The sequence below is a fragment of the Bufo gargarizans genome, chromosome 2 (genome assembly GCF_014858855.1).
Source record: "Bufo gargarizans isolate SCDJY-AF-19 chromosome 2, ASM1485885v1, whole genome shotgun sequence".
NCBI classification, from domain to species: Eukaryota; Metazoa; Chordata; class Amphibia; order Anura; family Bufonidae; genus Bufo; species Bufo gargarizans.
The window spans coordinates 263,105,582-263,125,522 of record NC_058081.1 but is presented as its reverse complement, the minus strand read 5'-3'; the positions used below and the strand labels follow the sequence as shown (position 1 = coordinate 263,125,522).

The 19,941-nt window shown below is 38.3% G+C and overlaps 1 protein-coding gene across 1 annotated transcript in view; it reads right to left on the bottom strand.

Moving 5' to 3' along the window:
• Window positions 1-17,992, bottom strand: part of GRM8 (glutamate metabotropic receptor 8) — a 1,458,522-nt gene extending 1,440,530 nt beyond the window's left edge. The window contains exon 1 of the mRNA XM_044280260.1: window positions 17,525-17,992. Within this exon, the coding sequence (XP_044136195.1) occupies window positions 17,525-17,992 (468 nt within the window). The remainder of the gene's footprint in view (window positions 1-17,524) is intronic.
• Between the last annotated feature and the right edge of the window lie 1,949 nt (window positions 17,993-19,941).

Sequence of the window (19,941 nt, the reverse complement as noted above, 5' to 3'; positions counted from 1 at the left end):
AGTGACATTTTTGCAATGTTTTTTCTCAGAGGATTACCATGGGGGGAAAACCTGCATGTAAAAAGCCTGCATGCAATTTTCTATAAAAAATACAGTAGTTTGAGGTATATGCCCTAGAACTGCTTCTTTGAATGAAATCCACCATACACAGAAACAGGCAGTTTTGAAGTTGAATTTTTGTTGTAGTTGCTTTTTGTTTTTTGCTTTTTTTAGAGCCCATAAATGTTCACAGTAAATGTAATCTTTAAAGTTTCACTGAACGTTTAATACTGTATGTCATAGCCACATATCAAAGCTTTTGAGTTAGAGTAGTCCAAGTTCTGAGAACCCCACAGATCAATAAAATGAGGAGATAGAAGCGCTCACACGAAGCACTCTCTCTCCTAGCTGCAGGAGATGGACTTGAGAAGGGCTCATAGAATTTCCATTGAGCTTATCTTCAGTGATGATGGCTTATTCTAGCAATCCATGGGGGTCTTAGATCCCCAACAAATCAAAAACATTGATATTTGACTATGACATATGAAAGGTTTTTTGAAAGTACAGTGACGCTTTAAATCGGTTCTCTGGGAATTATTAAAATTAGTAAAATAGTTAAATATTACTTTATTATAAATATATTTCCAAATACCTTTAGTTAGTAATAATGGCTCATTTTGTCTTAGCAATCATCAGGAGAAATAAAATGGCCGCCATCCTGTTAGTAAACACAAAACCTGTCTTAATTATAAAATAGAGAAAGGTCAGAACACTGAGCTAAAGCGCTGCCACATCCTCCTTTCTACTCTACCTGTCAGGGATTATCATCCTGAATATAATTTAATATGATCTTCAGCTGAATCTCTGTAGGAATGGAGACAGCTGAAGTAAAGAGAGGACAGAAAGGACAGGCTGTAATAATGTGCTGCTGATCATTAGCCACCCTCCCTCCCTCCTCTCTGTACTTCAGCTGTCTCCTCATTAACTCCATTACTACAGAGATTCAGCTGAATATCATATTACATTGTATTCAGAATCATAATCACTGACAAGTAGAGCAGAGAGGAAGACGAGGCAGCTCTTTAGCTCAGTTTTGCAAAGTAACTTGTTCTGCTGTGTGATTAGGACAGGTTTTGTATGTCCTAATAGGACGGCAGCCATTTTATTTCCCCTGATGATTGCTCCCTAGGCAAAATGAGCCATTATAACTAATAAAAGGTATTTGGGAATGCATTTATAATACATTAATATTCAAGTATTTTTATTCATTTTATTTTATTAATTCCCAGATAACCCCTTTAAGTTGACATGGCTGCAAAACTACATTGTTAATTTTCAAACATTTTAAAAATATTTTGATCTCCGCAAAACAAAAGAAAACTAAAGGAAAACAAAAGAAAATAATGGGCAAAATGCAAAAACTAATCTTAATCATTAACAAACAAGACAAATGATTCAATATAATTATGCACAATGATACTCCAATCAACATAATTAGTCTTTTTTTTGTTCCTAATTTATGATGTGTATATTCACTAATGAACACAAGAACACAGGCCCATATGGCTACATAAAATCATAATGAGATTGTTATGTATCATCAGATGATTGTACAGGTTTATTTGTGGCTTCTTTTCAAACCCTAATAATTTTTTTAAATAAATAATAAATATATTTCTTCAAATATAGAATTTTTCTCTAAGCAAAAAAACTACTTAGCTATGGTCCATAATTAGATCTAAAGGAGATGTCTCCTTCTTTTGCAGGAAACTGTGCTACATCAATTTCTTGGGTAAATAGGAGATTTTTCCCACAGGAGACATCATGTGGCCCCATATTGATCAAGACTGCAGTGGAACGTTCTTTGCTGTTGCATTGCATAATGGAAATCAGGCGTTGGCTGTCATGGTTTCAGAAGACTAATTGCTGGTATTTGAGACAAATCATAGCCTCATTTATAAGGTATCTCTGGTTCTTTCTTTTCAAGTAATTGAAGCCCGGTTTAAGGTTTTGCTTTTCCATCAAGTCATAGCCAGTATGGTAGCTAATACAAATATGTATATAAAAGGAGTAGAAAAATTTCGGTTGTGGCTATTAAAACCTGATCAGGTTGCTTGTGATACATTATGTATTGAGCAACATATAGTGTCATAAATAGGAAACTATTAAAAAAAAATTATGTTTCGTAATGGAGTTTTACTGGGAAATGGAAGATTTAAGATGAGACAAAAGAGAATAAAGACAGCCAACCAGCTAGAGCATATTAATCTCATTTCTTTTTTGTACACCTTGGCATGCCTGAACAAGCTAAGTAATTTCTCTAGAGCTTATTGAAAGTTGTAGGCTTTTTCTTTCTTTCTTGGTTTCTTGCAACACACAATAATCCCAAGATAGCCCCTCAAGTCATGGTATAAGTCTCACAAATCTTCCGCAGTACAGTATCTGATACTTGTGCTCAGAATGGAGAGGATGAAAAGGTTTCAATAGAGCAATGTTAACCTAATACACAGTCCTGCAACAAATTGCTGATAACTGAGGGAAATTACTCCTGACGAGAATCATTCATGAACCCAGCTTTTTCTTTCTATTCCACGGATCACAGATGTACCACAATCTGTCATGACCTCATAAGTCGTAAAAACTAGTTCCAGTTTGTAAACCAGAAAACTTTTTTTTTTACAGACAAATTTGAAGATAAATGTAAACACTTGTTAAATATTACTTTTAAATATTGGATAAGACAGCATTAAAATATCACGTTATATTAGGTTTATTTTTTAAATAAATATATTTTTGGAAATAAACAGTTTTTTCTCTCCTAGTTTCATAACTGATACAACAAGGTAAAAATTGTTATAGACACATAACCTTTACTCTTATAGATGTGCTACTTTATGTTGTTGCATTGCCAAAAGTTAATGCATAGTTAGGCCATTCGCAATAGACAGCTGTTGGCTGAACACATGGTTAAGGCTGCTTTTACACAGACAGTTTTTGATCAGAGTCTGATCAGTAATTGTGATGAGCCAAAACCAGGTGTGGGTAAAAAACACAGAACTGTGCAGATCTTTCCATGATATGTTATCTCTGTGTTGCCTCCACTTTGGCACACAATCATTGATGGAAATCATTAATCAAACACTGACTGTGTGAAAGCGACCTAAGCCAAAAGCAGTTTCAATTAACAACTTAATGCACATGCACACTTGGCTTAGCCTAAATGTATTATGAATGAAGAGAGGGAAGTAATCTATTGCTAGACACCTCTGAGGGTGCAAAACCATTGGTTGTATACAAGACCATAATCAACCAGACAAACCTAGGTGATAACCAAACCCATATTCAAATGCAAGGCAATTGTACAGAAAGGTGAACATGAAGAAACAGAAAGATACCTGTTGCTCATAACAGGTGGCAGCTCAACTCCCTGAGAACAAATGTATTACGAATGATGAAATCCAACTACCCTGTCCTTCTCGACCCAACAGCTAGTGTCAAGGGAAATCAGGAGGTCCTCATACAAATTAGATGGTGCACTGGTCCCACAGAGAGTGGCGGGTTTGGCCTTTATCTAATTTGTATGGCCAGCTATAGTCTAATATACTTATCTGAACAACTCTCAAACACAATTTCCATTACAATAAAAATTAGAAGAAAAAAATTCAAGATAGATATTCATTAGAAAAGATGTCCACACAGCACTACAGTATGTATTTTTTCTACTATTGCCTTGTTTGATTTTTTCACATATTTGTTAATCTGAATTTTCATTACTACAATGAAAAAGCTAACAAAGTTGAAATTTTATTAGTCTTTATATCAGTAATTTATGGTATTTTTCATAATTTGAATCAAGCAACAGCCTGTATAATTGTTTAGAGCATTATATTGTACATACCAATAATATAATAATACATGAAGTCCAAATAATACCATTGTGCAGAGTTTAAATACTAACATAAGGCGTACAACTAATACTGTCATACAGTGTCTAAACAACAAATCCAATGAGTCAATTTCTCTTTCATGAAGCATATGCAGACCCTTATCGAAGCTCTCCCCAGCAATAATTCTTTCTTTTCTAAACTTCAGCATGGACATTTTTGGATAGCAACTGTTGCAGCAGAACACCACATTTCCTCGCTACAACATTGATGCTGGCCGGCACTATGGGACCACTGTTGCCCATTGACCCGACATGCTTTAATGTGGTATCTGAAATATAATTTTTACTGGTTGTCCGAATTACTGAAGGTCTTTAACGTATACCTATAAAAAGTTATGTTGTTTTTTTTTTTTCAACTGGAGCTGTCAGACTTCATTCTGACCATTTTCTTTCCTTCTTGAGCTGCAGTATTCCAATTCTCCACTGTTACCCTAAATGGCTATTTACAGATTTTCACAATTTCTGGAATGACTGATTAAACTAAATTTCCTTAACCCCTTCAAGACACAGCCTTATTTCACCTTAAGGACCAGGTCATTTTTTGCAAATCTGACCAGTGTCACTTTAAGTGCTGATAACTTTAAAACGCTTTGACTTATCCAGGCCGTTCTGAGATTGTATTTTCGTCACATATTGTACTTCATGACACTGGAAAAACTAAGTCCCAAAATTAATTTTTTTGCATAAAAAAATACCAAATTTTACCCAAAATTTGGAAAAATTTGCAAATTTAAAAGTTTCAGTTTCTCTACTTCTGTAATACATAGTAATACCCCCAAAAATTGTGATGACTTTACATTCCCCATATGTGTACTTCATGTTTGAATTATTTTGGGAATGATATTTAATTTTTGGGGGATGTTACAAGGCTTAGAAGTTTAGAAGCAAATCTTGAAATTTTTCAGAAATCCAATTTTTAGGGACCACTACAGGTCTGAAGTCACTTCGTGAGGCTTACATAATAGAAACCACCCAAAAATGACCATATTCTATAAACTACACCCCTCAAGGTATTCAAAACTGATTTTACAAACTTTGTTAACCCTTTAGGTGTTGCACAAGAGTTATTGGCAAATGGGGATGAAATTTGAGAATTTCATTTTTTTGCCTAATTTTCCATTTTAACCAATTTTTTCCACTAACAAAGCAAGGGTTAACAGCCAAACAAGACTGTATCTTTATTGCCCTGACTCTGCCGTTTACAGAAACACCCCATATGTGGCCGTAAACTACTGTACGGCCACACAGCGGGGCGTAGAGTGAAAGGTGCGCCGTATGGTTTTTGGAAGGCAGGTTTTGCTGGACTGGTTTATTTACACCATGTGCCATTTGAAGCCCCCTGATGCGCCCCTAGAGTAGAAACTCCCTAAAAGGACCCCATCTAAGAAAGTACACCCCTCAAGGTATTCAAAACTGATTTTACAAACTTTGTTAACCCTTTAGGTGTTGCACAAGAGTTATTGGCAAATGGGGATGAAATTTGAGAATTTCATTTTTTTGCCTAATTTTCCATTTTAATAAATTGTTTCCACTAACAAAGCAAGGGTTAACAGCCAAACAAGACTGTATCTTTATTGCCCTGACTCTGCTGTTTACAGAAACACCCCATATGTGGTCGTAACCTACTGTATGGCCACACAGCGGGGCGTAGAGTGAAAGGTGCGCCATATGGTTTTTGGAAGGCAGATTTTGCTGGACTGGTTTTTTGACACCATGTCCCATTTGAAGCCCCCCTGATGCACCCCTAGAGTAGAAACTCCAAAAAAGTGACCGCATTTTAAAAACTATGCGATAGGCTGTCAGTTTTGTTGGTACTAGTTTAGGGTACATATGATTTTTGGTTGCTCTATATTACACTTTTTGTGCAGCAAGGTAACAAGAAATAGCTTTTTTGGCATCTTTTTTTTTTATTATTATTTACAACATTCATCAGACAGGTTAGATCATGTGGTAATTTTATAGAGCAGGTTGTCACGGATGCGGCGATACCTAATATGTATACAATTTTTTTTATTTATGTAAGTTTTACACAATGATTTCATTTTTAAAACAAAAAAAATGTTTTAGTTTCTCCATAGTCTAAGAGCCATAGTTTTTACAGTTTTGGGGCGATTATCTTAAGTAGGGTCTCATCTTTTGCGAGATGAGATGACGGTTTGATTGGCACTATGTTGGGGTGCATATGACTTTTTGATCGCTTGCTATTACACTTTTTGTGACGTAAGATGACAAAAAATTGCTTTTTCTACACCGTTTTTATTTTTATTTTTTTACGGTGGTCATCTGAGGGGTTAGGTCATGTGATATTTTTATAGAGCCGGTCGATATGGACGCGGCAATACCTAATATGTATAATTTTTTTTTTTATTTATATAAGTTTTACACAATGATTTCATTTTTGAAACAAAAAAATGATGTTTTAGTGTTTCCATAGTCTAAGAGCCATAGTTTTTTCAGTTTTTGGGCGATTATCTTAAGTAGGGTCTCATTTTTTGCGGGATGAGATGATGGTTTGATTGTTACAATTTTGGCGTACATGCGACTTTTTTGATCACTTTTATTACCTTTTTTGGGGAGTAAGGTGGGCAAAATTTCTATTTCATCATAGTTTTTTATTTTTTATTTTTATGGCGTTCACTGTTTGGGAAAAGTAACATGACCGTTTTATAGATCAGGTCGTTTCAGACGCGGCGATACCAAACATGTGTAGGGAATTTTATTTTTCTCATGTTTAATCAGTGATAAATGTGTTTTTTGATTTTTACTTTTTTTTTCACTTTTTTCACTTTTTTTTTTACCCAGACCCACTTGGTTCTTGAAGATCCAGTGGGTCTGATGTCTGTATAATACAGTACAGTACAATATACATTGCACTGTACTATATTTTACTTACACTGAACAGATCTATGCTTTCAGCACAGATCTGTTCAGCACCATGGACAGCAGGACGCCTGAGAAGGAACCTTCCCCGTCTGCTCAGTTATGGTCAGAACTGCGCAGACGGGGAAGGGTAAGTACGGGGCTCTGGGGGGGCTGTCTGGGGGCTCTCTCCCTCTCCATCGGGGGGCTGCAGAGGTACAGCAGCCCTCCGATGGGAGAGGGAGGGAGCTCCCTGAGCTGTTAACCTTTTCCATACCGCGGTCCGTACGGACCGCGGTATGGAAAGAGTTAAACGGCTGACATCGCATCACCGATGTCAGACGTTTACATCAGGGTGTCAGCATCGTGCTGACACCCTGGTATACCCACTGTACACCAACGATTATTATAATGGGAGGCGGGCGGGGGATCGCGATCCCGCCTGCCGCACCGCCCGCCTCCCGCAACTGCCGCACCACCCTGCACCGCCCACAAACCGCCCCCCTGCACCCCTGCCACATAAATGAATTCAGGGGTGCAGGGGGGGTTAAACAAATTAGATCTTTGGCAATTTTTAGGTTTCTGATCCCTGCGGTCCCGGATCAGAAACTACATAAAGCGCTGCAAACCGCAGGTCTGAATTGACCTGCGGTTTGCAGCGATCGCCGATACGGGGGGGTCACAGGACCCCCCTCGGCATTGACCCAAGGTGCCTGGCTGTGTGTAACAGCCGGCACTCAGCGCTGTCACCATGTCTGCAGACATGGTGACAGTTGAATGCCATGACGAGTATACTAGTCATGGAGCGCTAAGTAGCAGTGCTTCATGACTAGTATACTCATCATAGGTCGGGAAGGTACAGCAGATTGTCACACTATCTCCTTCTCTGATCGCTTCCCTGACAGGAATGGGGACGATCAGAGAAGGAGAGGCACACAGTCCCTCCCTAACCCCCCCTTACCTGCCCCGATGCGCTGCGATTGGTCCCTCTGCAGTACTGGACCAATCACAGCGATTGTGGGCGGGTCAGGGGTCCAATACAGCTCCTTCCGGCTTCTCTGGTTTCCTAGCAACCCCAGCATGCCGGCTTCACTGAACCTTCAGCGCTTCGGTCCCTGCGCTGACAGTGAAAGCCGATCACGTACATGCACGTGGGGATGCGGTGAGGCACCACATTCCCCCACGTACATGTACGTGATGTTGCGTGAAGGGGTTAATAAGGCCAGTTTTATATGAGCAAGATGCTTGTCTAACATTCTAAGACAGAATATAATCCCATCCTTGGTCCTAAATGCAGAACTCCTGCCCAGAGCCATAACACATGTGTGTAAAACATATGCATTTTGTTTAGGTCCATTATTTGGTGGGTCCATTATTATGTTTAAAAAAAAAAACTTTATGACCCAGAACAAAATGAATTTTGCATACAGTGCATGGAAATGACTCATTTTGGCATCTGTATGTCACCCACTGATATGATTGGGACACCTTAAAGGGAACCTGTCATGTTGAAACTGCATGTTATAAAGCAGGAAGGGCTTAGCAGATCAAATTATAGTTTTGTGGAAAAAGATTAAATATAACATATAATTTATGCATTTAAATCTATGCTCATTCTGGGCTTTGAAGTCAAGGAGGCGGTCCTATCAATGATTGACAGCCTTCCCTCTATGACTGTGTATACAGAGATAGCTGTCAGTCACTGATAGGACCATTTCCTTCAATGCCCAGATCGAGCATAGATTTAAATGAATAAATTACACATTTTTTTAAATCTTTTCCCACAAAGCTATATATCAATCCACTCAGCTCATCCTGCTCTATAATATGCTGCCTACAGATTACATTGCATTTTCATAGTGACAGGTTCCCTTTAACATATCCAATCCTGTATTTGTTTCTGATATACCATAAGTGTAAAAATATTACAAACTGCGCTGCTTGCTCTATGTCCTTCCTCATGAGAAATTCTGTCGCAGGAAGAAAATCCCATTGGAATGCTTATTTTGAAAGGCGTTGCTTGATAAATTGTGTTTTTCTGGGTTTTTAGTTTTAGCTTCTCTTAGTAAAATGATGTATTTTCCCTCAAGGATATCACACAATGAATTTAAAGAGAACCATTTACAGCCTTGCAGCTTGTTATTATCACAACCTCTAGACGGGGAATTTTATTATTTTTACCTCAAATTCATATTCTGTGCATCCAACGCTCACAGCAAAGTATAGCATAATTTAATTGTATAGTGGGAACATAAGGGTTTTCCCACTATATATGTGGCATAATAACACTGTATAGTCTATTTATTGTGCCTTTAACAGCCTATGTGTGGACAGCTCTCCCTGCTGGGAATGGGGACCGAACAGCCTTGTTTTCAGGATTGATAGGGGGAGGGAGGTCAACAAAGTTTGTGGTGGGAAAATCCATTGTAGGGTGGATTCACATGTAGTATTAAGTATTAGTATTATATTTCCTGCATTTATTTTGTAAAAAAAATCTGTGACCAAACATTAACTGTATGTTAGTGGTGTCAGTGAAAGTTTTTCTACAGTATGTAGTATGTTCTAGTTATGGCATTTTTTTTAATTATTATTTTCCCATAAAGCTTTCTATAGAACTGGAAAAATAACATTAAAATATGTATTCATTTAAAATTAAATGACTTAAAATATGCTAAATTGCACCAAAAGTTTGCCCACCTTTCCAAGAGATCTAGTATGAATTCTCAATTTTCCTATTTTATACTATTACACTCATAAAGTTACCCTCTAAAAGTGGTAATAATTCTTCTTTCTTAAGAAACAGATTAGCTGCTGAAAAACTGTTTGGATACTATGGAGTTCTTCAAGAAGCATTTTTCCTGCCAGCAAGAAAGATTATCTGAAATGTTCTGTCTGTAGCTGTTTTCCTCACACTCCAAAAGATTATGAGGCAGGACCTCTATAACACAAGCAAAGCCAGACAGACTGGCAAAAACATGCCTCTAAGGACATTGCAGGTTTCCAAAAGTAATGAGATAGCGACCCTGTAGTATTTCCAAAGTAACTAGACTGTCTGACAGGAGCCAAAATATATCAATTGCCTTTCAGTGGGAGCTTCTGCAGCCTCATGCTTCCTGCATATAACATCAGCATTATAAAATCATTAGATTTTAGATGATATTATCTAGGGGCTGTATGAAATTTCCGCATTTCACGTAACAAATTACAAAAAGTACAGTAAAGTCATACTGTTAATTTCCTTGACCTTTAAAATATAAATTGAATGGCGCTTGAATATGGGCCCCATTTTCACAGATGAAAAAACCTATTTTGTATTCATGAAAAATGTAATCTCATGTTGTCTAAGACTGAGCTTAAAGTCCAATTCATCTTTAATAGGATCTCTGTAAGGATGATCTTCGGGGTCTTTCCTGACCCTTCTGTGGCCAAGCCAATCATTCACAGTTTTCTACAAGGTATTTCCCTTTGCATAAAAATACAGACTTAACTTATGGGAATAATTTAACTCACATCTTGGTACTAAATGGGAATTATTAATGGGAACAGTGAGGTCACTGACAATTTAGACATAGGGGATATTTTATGACTCTAAGAGATTTTATTGATGATTTACATTATCTATGTAGGTGATCACCATATGCTTTGCAATGTCAGGTCACAATGCCGTGCGGACCCAGAGAAGACCAGTGAGCAGTAAGTGCAAAGTGCCATCTGGAGAGGTAAGTCTATTCAGCTATTTTTCATCTCATCTGAGGTCTGATATGGGTCTGATATAGGATTCTGATAAGCAGGTCTGATATGGGAATCTGATATGGGGGTCGGATCTGAGATGATGGTCTGATATAGGAATCTGATATGGGGGTCTGATCTGAGGTCTGATATTGGAGTCTGATATGGGAATCTGATTTGGGGGTCTGATATGGAAATCTGATTTGGGGGTCTGATCTGAAGTCTGATATGGAGGTCTAATATGGGGGTCTGATATTGGGGTCTGATATGGGGGTCTAATCTGACATATAATACAAGACTCTAATCTGAAGTCTGATATAAGGGTCTGATCTGAAGTCTGATATAAGGGTCTGATCTGAAGTCTGATATAAGGGTCTGATCTGACGTCTGATATGGGGGTCTGATATGGGGTCTGATATGGGAATCTGACATGGGGGTCTGATCTGAGGTCTGGTATGGGGATCTCATCTGAGGTTTGATGAAGATTAGGGGAGTCATTTGCAGATCTGATTACATTTTTGGGGGGATTTTCCTCCTCTAAAACATAGGTGTGTATTAGGTGCATCTTATAATGCTAAAAATACGGTAAATAAAGAAAAATACAGCAAACTCTCCCTATCAGGTGACTGAACAGTGTTTGATTAGTAATTTCTGTCAGCGATTATGAGCCAAAACCAGGTGCGGATCAAAAACACAGAACAGGTGCAGATTTTTCCATTATAGCTCATCTCTGTGTAGGCTCCAATCCAGGTTGTGGCTCACAATCACTGATGAAAACCATTAATGAAAATCACTGATCAAACACTGACTGTGTGAAAGCAACGCAGATATGGTAGTTAACTAATTACAGACCTTTTTTTTTTTTCCATTAAGGCAAGTATCCCTTGTACAGATATTAATATACAGATGGTTTACTTTACGTTCAGAATATTGTACATGACAAATCTTGACACTTTATTTCTTACAACTTTACAGCTCTTTTATGCTTTTTAAATAGAAAAGCTGTCAGGTCTCTGACAGTAGCATCAGATATTTTGCTCTGAACTTCTTGAAAAGTATATTATTTTAAGTGTAATATACTGTAGTTGTCTTAAAGTTGCTTCTGTAAGCAAAGACGGCAGCCCTCCAGGGGACTCCTTTATGTCTGCTATGGTTTTGAAGAATTGGTTGACACTTGACAGCATGTCACATGATATCTGTCATAGAAGGGTGTTTGATTATTTACGTACATCTTGGCCATAGACCAAAAGAACCATCATCATGTCCTCACTACAAGGTGTTCCTATGGTTTTAGAACAATCATTTTAGAATGAGAAATGGAATACATTTTACACTATGTGATGCTTATTTTGTCAGCATAAATTACATTATTTGAATGTTTGGTGCTCACAAGTAGTCAGCAGGGACTTTACCCCTGTCCAGATCACTCCCAGTGATTCTACAAGGTCCATTCTATAGACTCACTCAAAATCAGCACTTACCTACGATGCACTGGTAAGATGTATGATATCATTGAATTCTCTAAAGGAAATATATTATAAAACTGTGATTATAGTTCAAAAATGGTGACAGCCGTTCTTTAGAGATCTTTCTATTTAGAAAAGATTGCAGAAATCTCCAGTGGCAGCATCCCTCTGATCCATAAGTGCCTTCTATCTCAGGCAGTATGAGAGTCTCCAAAAAAAGGGAGAGAGAGATCCTTGAACCACAGAAGAGCAAGAAAATCTTTTACGAACATCTTCTGCCCATTTGACTGCCACAATCACCCATTCTATCAAACAAAAGACTGGCACTCTTCTGATAGAGCTCGGTAAAAGTTTAGGAAATAAAATGGTGTGCTATGTACCTCTCATATAGGCTCCCCCTGCCACTTTTTTTTCCCTTTTTTTCAAAACTTGACAACTACGACTGACGAGTGACAGCAGATAACAGTTTGTGCTGTCCCGTTACCGTATTATCCCTGTAATATGACATCATGGGTGCATGAGACATCAATATATGTATTAGCTTCCATGAGGTGAGGTCGCAGTAGACTATGTCATTATCTCTGGGGGATAATAATATGGTGTGCGTTATTACTATATTGTGATATCACTGGCTGTATAATTCTTGTGCTGTAGCACCTTATCCCTTTACTGTGACATCGCTATGTACATTATTTCTTCATCGGAGCATCACTGTGTGCATTATCTCGCTATTGTGACATCATGGTGTGCATTAATCCTATACTGTGAAATGACAGTGCACATTATTCTATTATTGTGCCATTATTATGGGTATAATTTCTATACAGTAATGTCACTGTAAACATTATGACTGTCCTACAGTATGACAACCTGAGCATCAAGGCAACACAAGGTTATTGTTTTATTTGCGAAGTTTTTATAATATAATAATACATTGAGGACCCTACCTTCATTTTATCTTTGGCATCACAATGCTCTCACTGATATAGTACAGGGATGATGTTCAAAGCACTGTCACATTACAGGGATAATACTGTGATATAATATAGGAATAATGCTCACAGTGATGTCACAGTACAGGGATAATGCTCACAGTGATGTCACAGTACAGGAAGAATACTTTACAGTGTCATCCCTATATACATTATCCCTCCATCATGATATCACTGGGAGCATTATCCCTGCACTGTAACATCACTTTGAGCTTTATCCCTGCATTGTGACATCACTGTGAGCATTATCCCTGCACTATGACATCACTGTATTATCTATGCACTGTGACATCACCAGAAGTAGTATATTTGTAAAATAATAATCATTAAACGTTCCATGTTCTGTACATAGTGGAGTGGGATCAGTGTTCCCTCTAAGCCTTCGCAGTCATTGAGCGATGCAGTTAGGTAGTCGGGCGATACATCGTGACAGGTGGACAATCTGTTTAAAAGGGTTTAATCCCATGTAGAGATCATGGGGTAAGCCTGCAATACTGTGCTACACAACTGTCATTTACAATAGTATTCCCAGAAGTCTGATAAACACAGTCAGGCGAGAACAAGGCTATATGAAGAGGTGGCTCCACATATGTGTCTCTCTTCATTTACTTCTATGGGAGAATGGGACCTACATCTATAGGACTCCTGTGGATATGCCATAAAAGATCTTACATACAGTCCTATGTAATACCACAGATAACACAGTGATAACTCTCTGAGGACATATAATCTTGCAGATGTCACCTGCAGTCCCATGTAGCACTACAGATAACACAATGATCGCTCTCTGATTATAGATAATATAGTAGATGTCACCTGCAGTCCTATGTAACACCACAGATAACAGTGTTAACTCTCTGAGTACAGATAATGTAGTAGATGTCAATTTCCATCCTATGTAACAACACAGATAATACAGTGAAAAACAATCTGAGTATAGAACATGTACTGTAGATGTTATCTGCACTCCTGTGTAACACCACAGATAACACAGTGGTAACCCTAAGCACAGATAATGTATTAGATGTCATCCGCTGTCTGATAAAACACTACAGATAACACAGTGATAACTCTCTGAGTGCAGATATTGTAGAATATTTCACCTGCAGTCCTATGTAACACTACAGATAACACAGTGATAACTCTCTGAGTGCAGATATTGTAGAATATGTCACCTGCAGTCCTATGTAACACTACAGATAACACAGAGATAACTCTCTGAGTACAGATATTGTAGAAGATGCCACCTGCAGTCCTGTGTAACACCACAGATAAAGCAGTGATAATTCGGAGTACAGAAAATATAGTATATGTTACCTATAGTCCTATGTAACACTGCAGATAACACAGTGATAATTTTGAGTACACATAATGTAGTAGATGTTACCTACAGTGCTATGTAACAGTACATACAGCCCAGTGATAGCTCTCTGAGTGCAGATAATTTAGATTTTTTTTTAATGTGTATTCAGATAGTTATCACTGTGGAGTTATATAGGATTGCAGGTCAAAACTACTACATTATGTAGCAGTGTTACCTGCAATCCTATGTAACTCCATTCATAACACAGTGATAACTCTCTACTACAAGATCTATATAACACCACACACAATAATAACTGTTTGCGTACAGTGATACTAGATGGTACCTGCAGTCCTATGTGCAGCTCTCAATCCTGCTGCCGCCTCCTCCTTCTGGCCGTGCTGCTGCCATAACTTCCTCTTCCTTGTAGCAGCAGCAGTGCAGCCAGAGGAAGGAGGCATCACCAGCTTTGAGCCTCACAGAACGTAGTAGTGATGAGTGATTTTCAGAAAATTTGATTCGGCTGCTTTGCCGAATTTCAAAAATAAATTTAATTTGTGACGAATTACTTTGTCATGAAGTGCATTCCTTTGCATGTAGTGAGCACAATGATGGGAAATGGCAAAAGCGCCTTGCCCCATTCATTGAATCCCCTAAGAAGCCACGTTCATCGCTGATCGCAGCATCTAATGCTACAATTGAGGCCTTTCAGGGGATAATCAGGTAAAAAACATACTCACCTTTTCCATTTGCATGTGAGAGGCCGTTGTGGCCATCTCAATTGAAGACACCACAGAAATCTCGCACAGTGACATGATATAGTTATCACATCATCATGCTGGCCAGGCACGGTGACGTCATGAATGATGACATCACTGCGTCCGGCCAGTGGGCTGGTGTGGTGATGCAAACATCACCACAAGCAAGATTTTACACTGTATCTTCAATCAAGATGGCCATGATAGCCTCTTCGCAAGCATGAAGAAATTCTACTTCGTGGCAAATTGAATTTTTCCTGAAATTCAGCTGGAAGTCAATTTGTTTGGCTTTGATTTGCTCAATACTACTTCTGAACAATAGTCCCAAGATATACTTGTGGCAATGAGTGTCCCACAGAAGCCCTGAGCTGGGTAAGCACTGTATAGAAGCTGCACAGCCATGTGGCCATACAGTTTGGAGGGAACACTAAGTGAGACCCCATTCCAAGTTCTGCTTGTTTAAATCCATGGGAATATGTTTATTAATACCAACATCTAGAAGTTGCTCTTTAGCAAATTCTTAATAAAATGTGGTGTTTCACTAGCATTTACAGCTGTACCCTCATATAAACCATACTAGAATTTACCACAGCCACCAAAGTTGCAAATTCATAGCTAAAAATCTGTAATTTTATAGGTGACCTAAAAGGGAATCTGCCAAATGGTTTATTTCATACAAACTGCCCACTGTACCTCTACAATATTCACATGGTTCTACAGAAGTGGCTTTTGCTTCCTTTTTTTTTTACTTGTAAATTAGCTCATTCAAGTTAAGAATGCCGCAGGTGCTTTCCTCATCAAATTCAAGCTTTCCTCACCCGCCTCCTACCCCCTGCATCTTGACAGATTTTTCAATGTTCAGGGACACGCAACTGAAAAGAGCATGCACAAGAGCTGAGAAGACCAGAAGATGACATTCCCTGAGCTGGGTGGAGGTAGAGGTCCAGTGGGGAAAGCTTGACTTCGAGGAGTCCTTGACCTCAAACAGAGAATTTGGATATAGTCAGTACAAGGATTAAAGTTGATTTTGATGCAGTTAGGCTACTTTCACATATTTGTTTTTAACTGATCTGACAGGGATCAGCAAAAATGCTTCCGTTATTGATAAATCAACCAGTTGCATCCGTTATCAACATATTTTTTGTATTATTTTTAAAATAGCCAGGACTGATCCGGCACTGAAACCATTGTAAATCAATAGGCGCTTGAGCCGTTTTCTATTGTGTCTGAGAAAATGGATCCGGCACCATTGACCATCCCATGGGAATGCAACCAAATGGAATGGAATGCATTCTGGTGTACTCCATTCCCTTCCGTTCAGTTTTGTCCTCATTGACAATGAAAAGGGACAAAACAGAAGAGGTTTTTCTCTGGTAATGAGATCCTATGCTGAATCTCAATACCGGAAAATAAAAAAACGCAGGTGTGAAAGTAGCCTTAGAAAAAGGGAACAAAAGTTACTTCTGGAGCGCCATGAGCATATTGCAGAGGAACTGTGGGCCCTTTGTAAGAGATTAACCAGCTGGCAGGTTCCCTTTAAAATCATTACTTATAAATAAGATGGAACAATACATCTAACATAGAAAAATGGAAATCATACATAAATTTATAGATGATATAGCTGGTAGACATTCATCACTCCACCTGTTATGAATACAAAGGAGGATATTTATCAGAACTGGTGTAAATGAAAACTGGAATAGCAACCAATCATATTCCACCTTTCATTTTCCAAAGAAACTCCTTTACACCAGTTTTGATAAATCTCCCCCAATATTTCTAAGGTCGTGAGTAGGAATAATGTGATATTTGTACTTACTTTATGCATTCAATACATTGCACTCAAGTTTATTGATATTTTCTACTTGATTCATCATGAAATACATCCACTTTAATAATATACATATATATTTCAGATATATACAGATATTTCAGTCGATAAACTTTTAGCATTGATATTCTGAAAGGATTTGAATTCTATGACAATTATAACATCACTGGTATAAAAAGAAATTAGGAAGTGTTTAGGGGGGCAGCCTGATTTATTCCTCCATTTTGAAGGATTGTCATTTAATCTACATATCCCTCTGTTAGGCACAATAAGCACAATCTTCTTTACTGGCTTTATTGATCCATGTATTTTGTTAATGGTGTTCCCTGTTTGCAAGAGGTTATAAGAGGAACTCCAAAACATATCTTGTTGCAGAAATCTTTTCAAGAAGTACAAAATTACTGTGCGTCACTAGATTATATTCACTTGCTACAAAGATGATTCCAGCACTAACAGGGGTAAATGGGTCATTAAAACAAGAAAGTGAGAATGCAAAGGCTCTTGGCAGACAAACATTTCATTTACTTCAGTACTCCAATAACACATGCTGCTTTCAGAGCTTGGCGATGTAAACCATAAAAAGAAGCATGCTCTGCATAAATTATTCTACTTGAAGGAAATTGCGTTCTTCATAGGCACAGCTTTAAACAAAATAGCTTACCTTAAAGAGCCTTAATATATTAGCGACCATAATGGAAACAGAACTTGCCGCAGCTCCAATCACTGCAGTTATTCTATCCGGCTTGGTAAAAATAGGTGAATCTCCATTTGCACATCTGACATCAGTGGCATCTTTTTCTATTAAAGCTTGCACAAAGGTTAAAGATTGCTCCAAGGCATAAGTATCCCTTGAGCAGGTGTCAAGGATCCGGATCCCTAAAGTAATGTTTGGAAGAAGGTCCTGGTCTTTGTTTATCTGGTCTATGGCAAACATCATTGCCTCTAGTCTGTGAATTCCTTTTTCTTTTTTAAGTTCCCCACAAGGCACCCCTCGTTCTCCTCTTGAATGGACTGGGAAAAGACCACCAAGTATAATGTCCCCTTCCACTCGGATAGAGTGGGCATATTCTTGACTTCCAACTGTATGTATCAGGCTTAAGATCCAATACAGCCTTATGACCAGAAACATGGTGGAAAGACTGCCAGACTTTGATGATTTTCTTTCCGAAGCCAATCTTGTTGAAGACATGTTCACAATCCGAAAGCCAATGCTGTGATTTCTTATGCAAAAATGTAGACCCTTTTAATTTGCATCTACTCGATGTTACCATCAGTGCCCACTAAGTGATAATATAAGATGGTTCACCGGATAAATGAGCAGTTTCTGTAGCAGCGAGAAATTTTGAATCAAAACATCAATTTTGGACATTCTCCACATTCAGAACATCATGCAGGTGAATTATTACATCAGAAGAGTCTCTCTGCGATTCAGTGTGAGGCAGTTCTCTCCAAATCATATTCATTAGGTACTATCCACCTGAAGAAGAGAACAGAGAATATATGCTTCAGTCTTTGCATTTGTCCTCCAGACATACTAAATATGTAAGTAACATTACCTTAACAAATAAATTGAAATAACAGATGCAACTGTGCTCGGAGATAGCCATGACTCATTTCCTGCACTGCATACCTAGCCTAATTCAGGTCAATGACCATGAAAACAATATTAAAAGTGATTTGTGCTGGAAAACAAGAATAATTTGTTTCATTATTTGAAATAAAAATGTATGTTGTTATTCACCATCAGTAAGATCCCAAAACATAATTTTCTGCATTAAATTGAAAGATAAATAAAAAACAAAAAATAGGTTTATCTATCTATCTATCTCATGATCTATCTATCTATCTATCTATCTATCTATCTATCTATCTATCTATCTATCTATCTATTTATCTATCTATTTAATAGGTTTATCTATCTATCTATCTATCTATCTATCTATCTCATTATCTATCTATCTATCTATTTATCTATCTAGCTATCATGCTTCCTGTCCTAGCAGTTTAACAAATAAAAATGTACATTTAGTTTGGTTTCACTCAGTCAGTGTTTTGATCAGTGATTTCCATCAGTGATTGTGAGTCCAAAACAGGGGCAGGTCAGAAACACAGAACAGAAGCAAACATTTCATGATACCTTATCTCTGTGTGGGCTCTATGTGACGGACTGAACCATTACTGGGGCTGCTGGAGAAACCTGAGGGCTAGCCTCCTTCTTATGGACTATGGACCCAGAACTATAGAGATCCCGTCAGCCCTTTTGGGGTTACAAGGAACTATGAACCCTGATTTATGTGTGGAGTTTATATGCCACATATTTACTATTGCCCACTAAAGGTGCATGGTGTGAATCCAGCAACACAAAAAGGGTTAACTCTGCACTGAGACTCCCACTGATTGTGTTAGTGATGGGATTAAGATAGCTGACACTAGGAGTAGCTGACTCCAGTGAAGATGAGTAGATCACCCTATGATACACTCAGGAGATAATCCCATCACATGTGTCTTCTCTTTCCTTATTAATTCATTAGGATACCGGGGGGGGGGGGGGGGGGGTTTGTGTTTGCATGCTGTCCATGGTTGATTGATTTATGTTGTTAGACTTCTTGAACTGTATATATACTGAGTTGATCTTCAATAAAGGGAGTTCCTCTTTTACCCTCAACATAGAGTCTCATCTCATGTGTGGGGGAACAGCTATATTTACTCTGGGGATTGCTATCAGTATTATACTCCCCTGGGATTATAACACGGTTCTACCCACTGGAAGCTGTATCCTGGTTTTGGGCCAAGGCTGGGTGGAAGACGGCGAGATCCCAACCAAGCTGTGGCAGTTCGTGGGGTCGGCAGTGCTTACCATGTCAAGTGGAGTGCTTAGATCCCTCAGGAAGCACTAGGAGCAAACATCAACAGAGGTGCCCAGTCGGGGTGCCAGGAGATCCATTATTCTCTACTCCTGTGTTTGGCTCATAATTAGTGTTGAGTGAAGCGAAGCATTAGAAGCAGAATTCAGTCCGAAGTTTAGGAAAACTTCGATTTGAGACAAATCTGAATTTCCTCCCGCTTCGTGGTAACAAA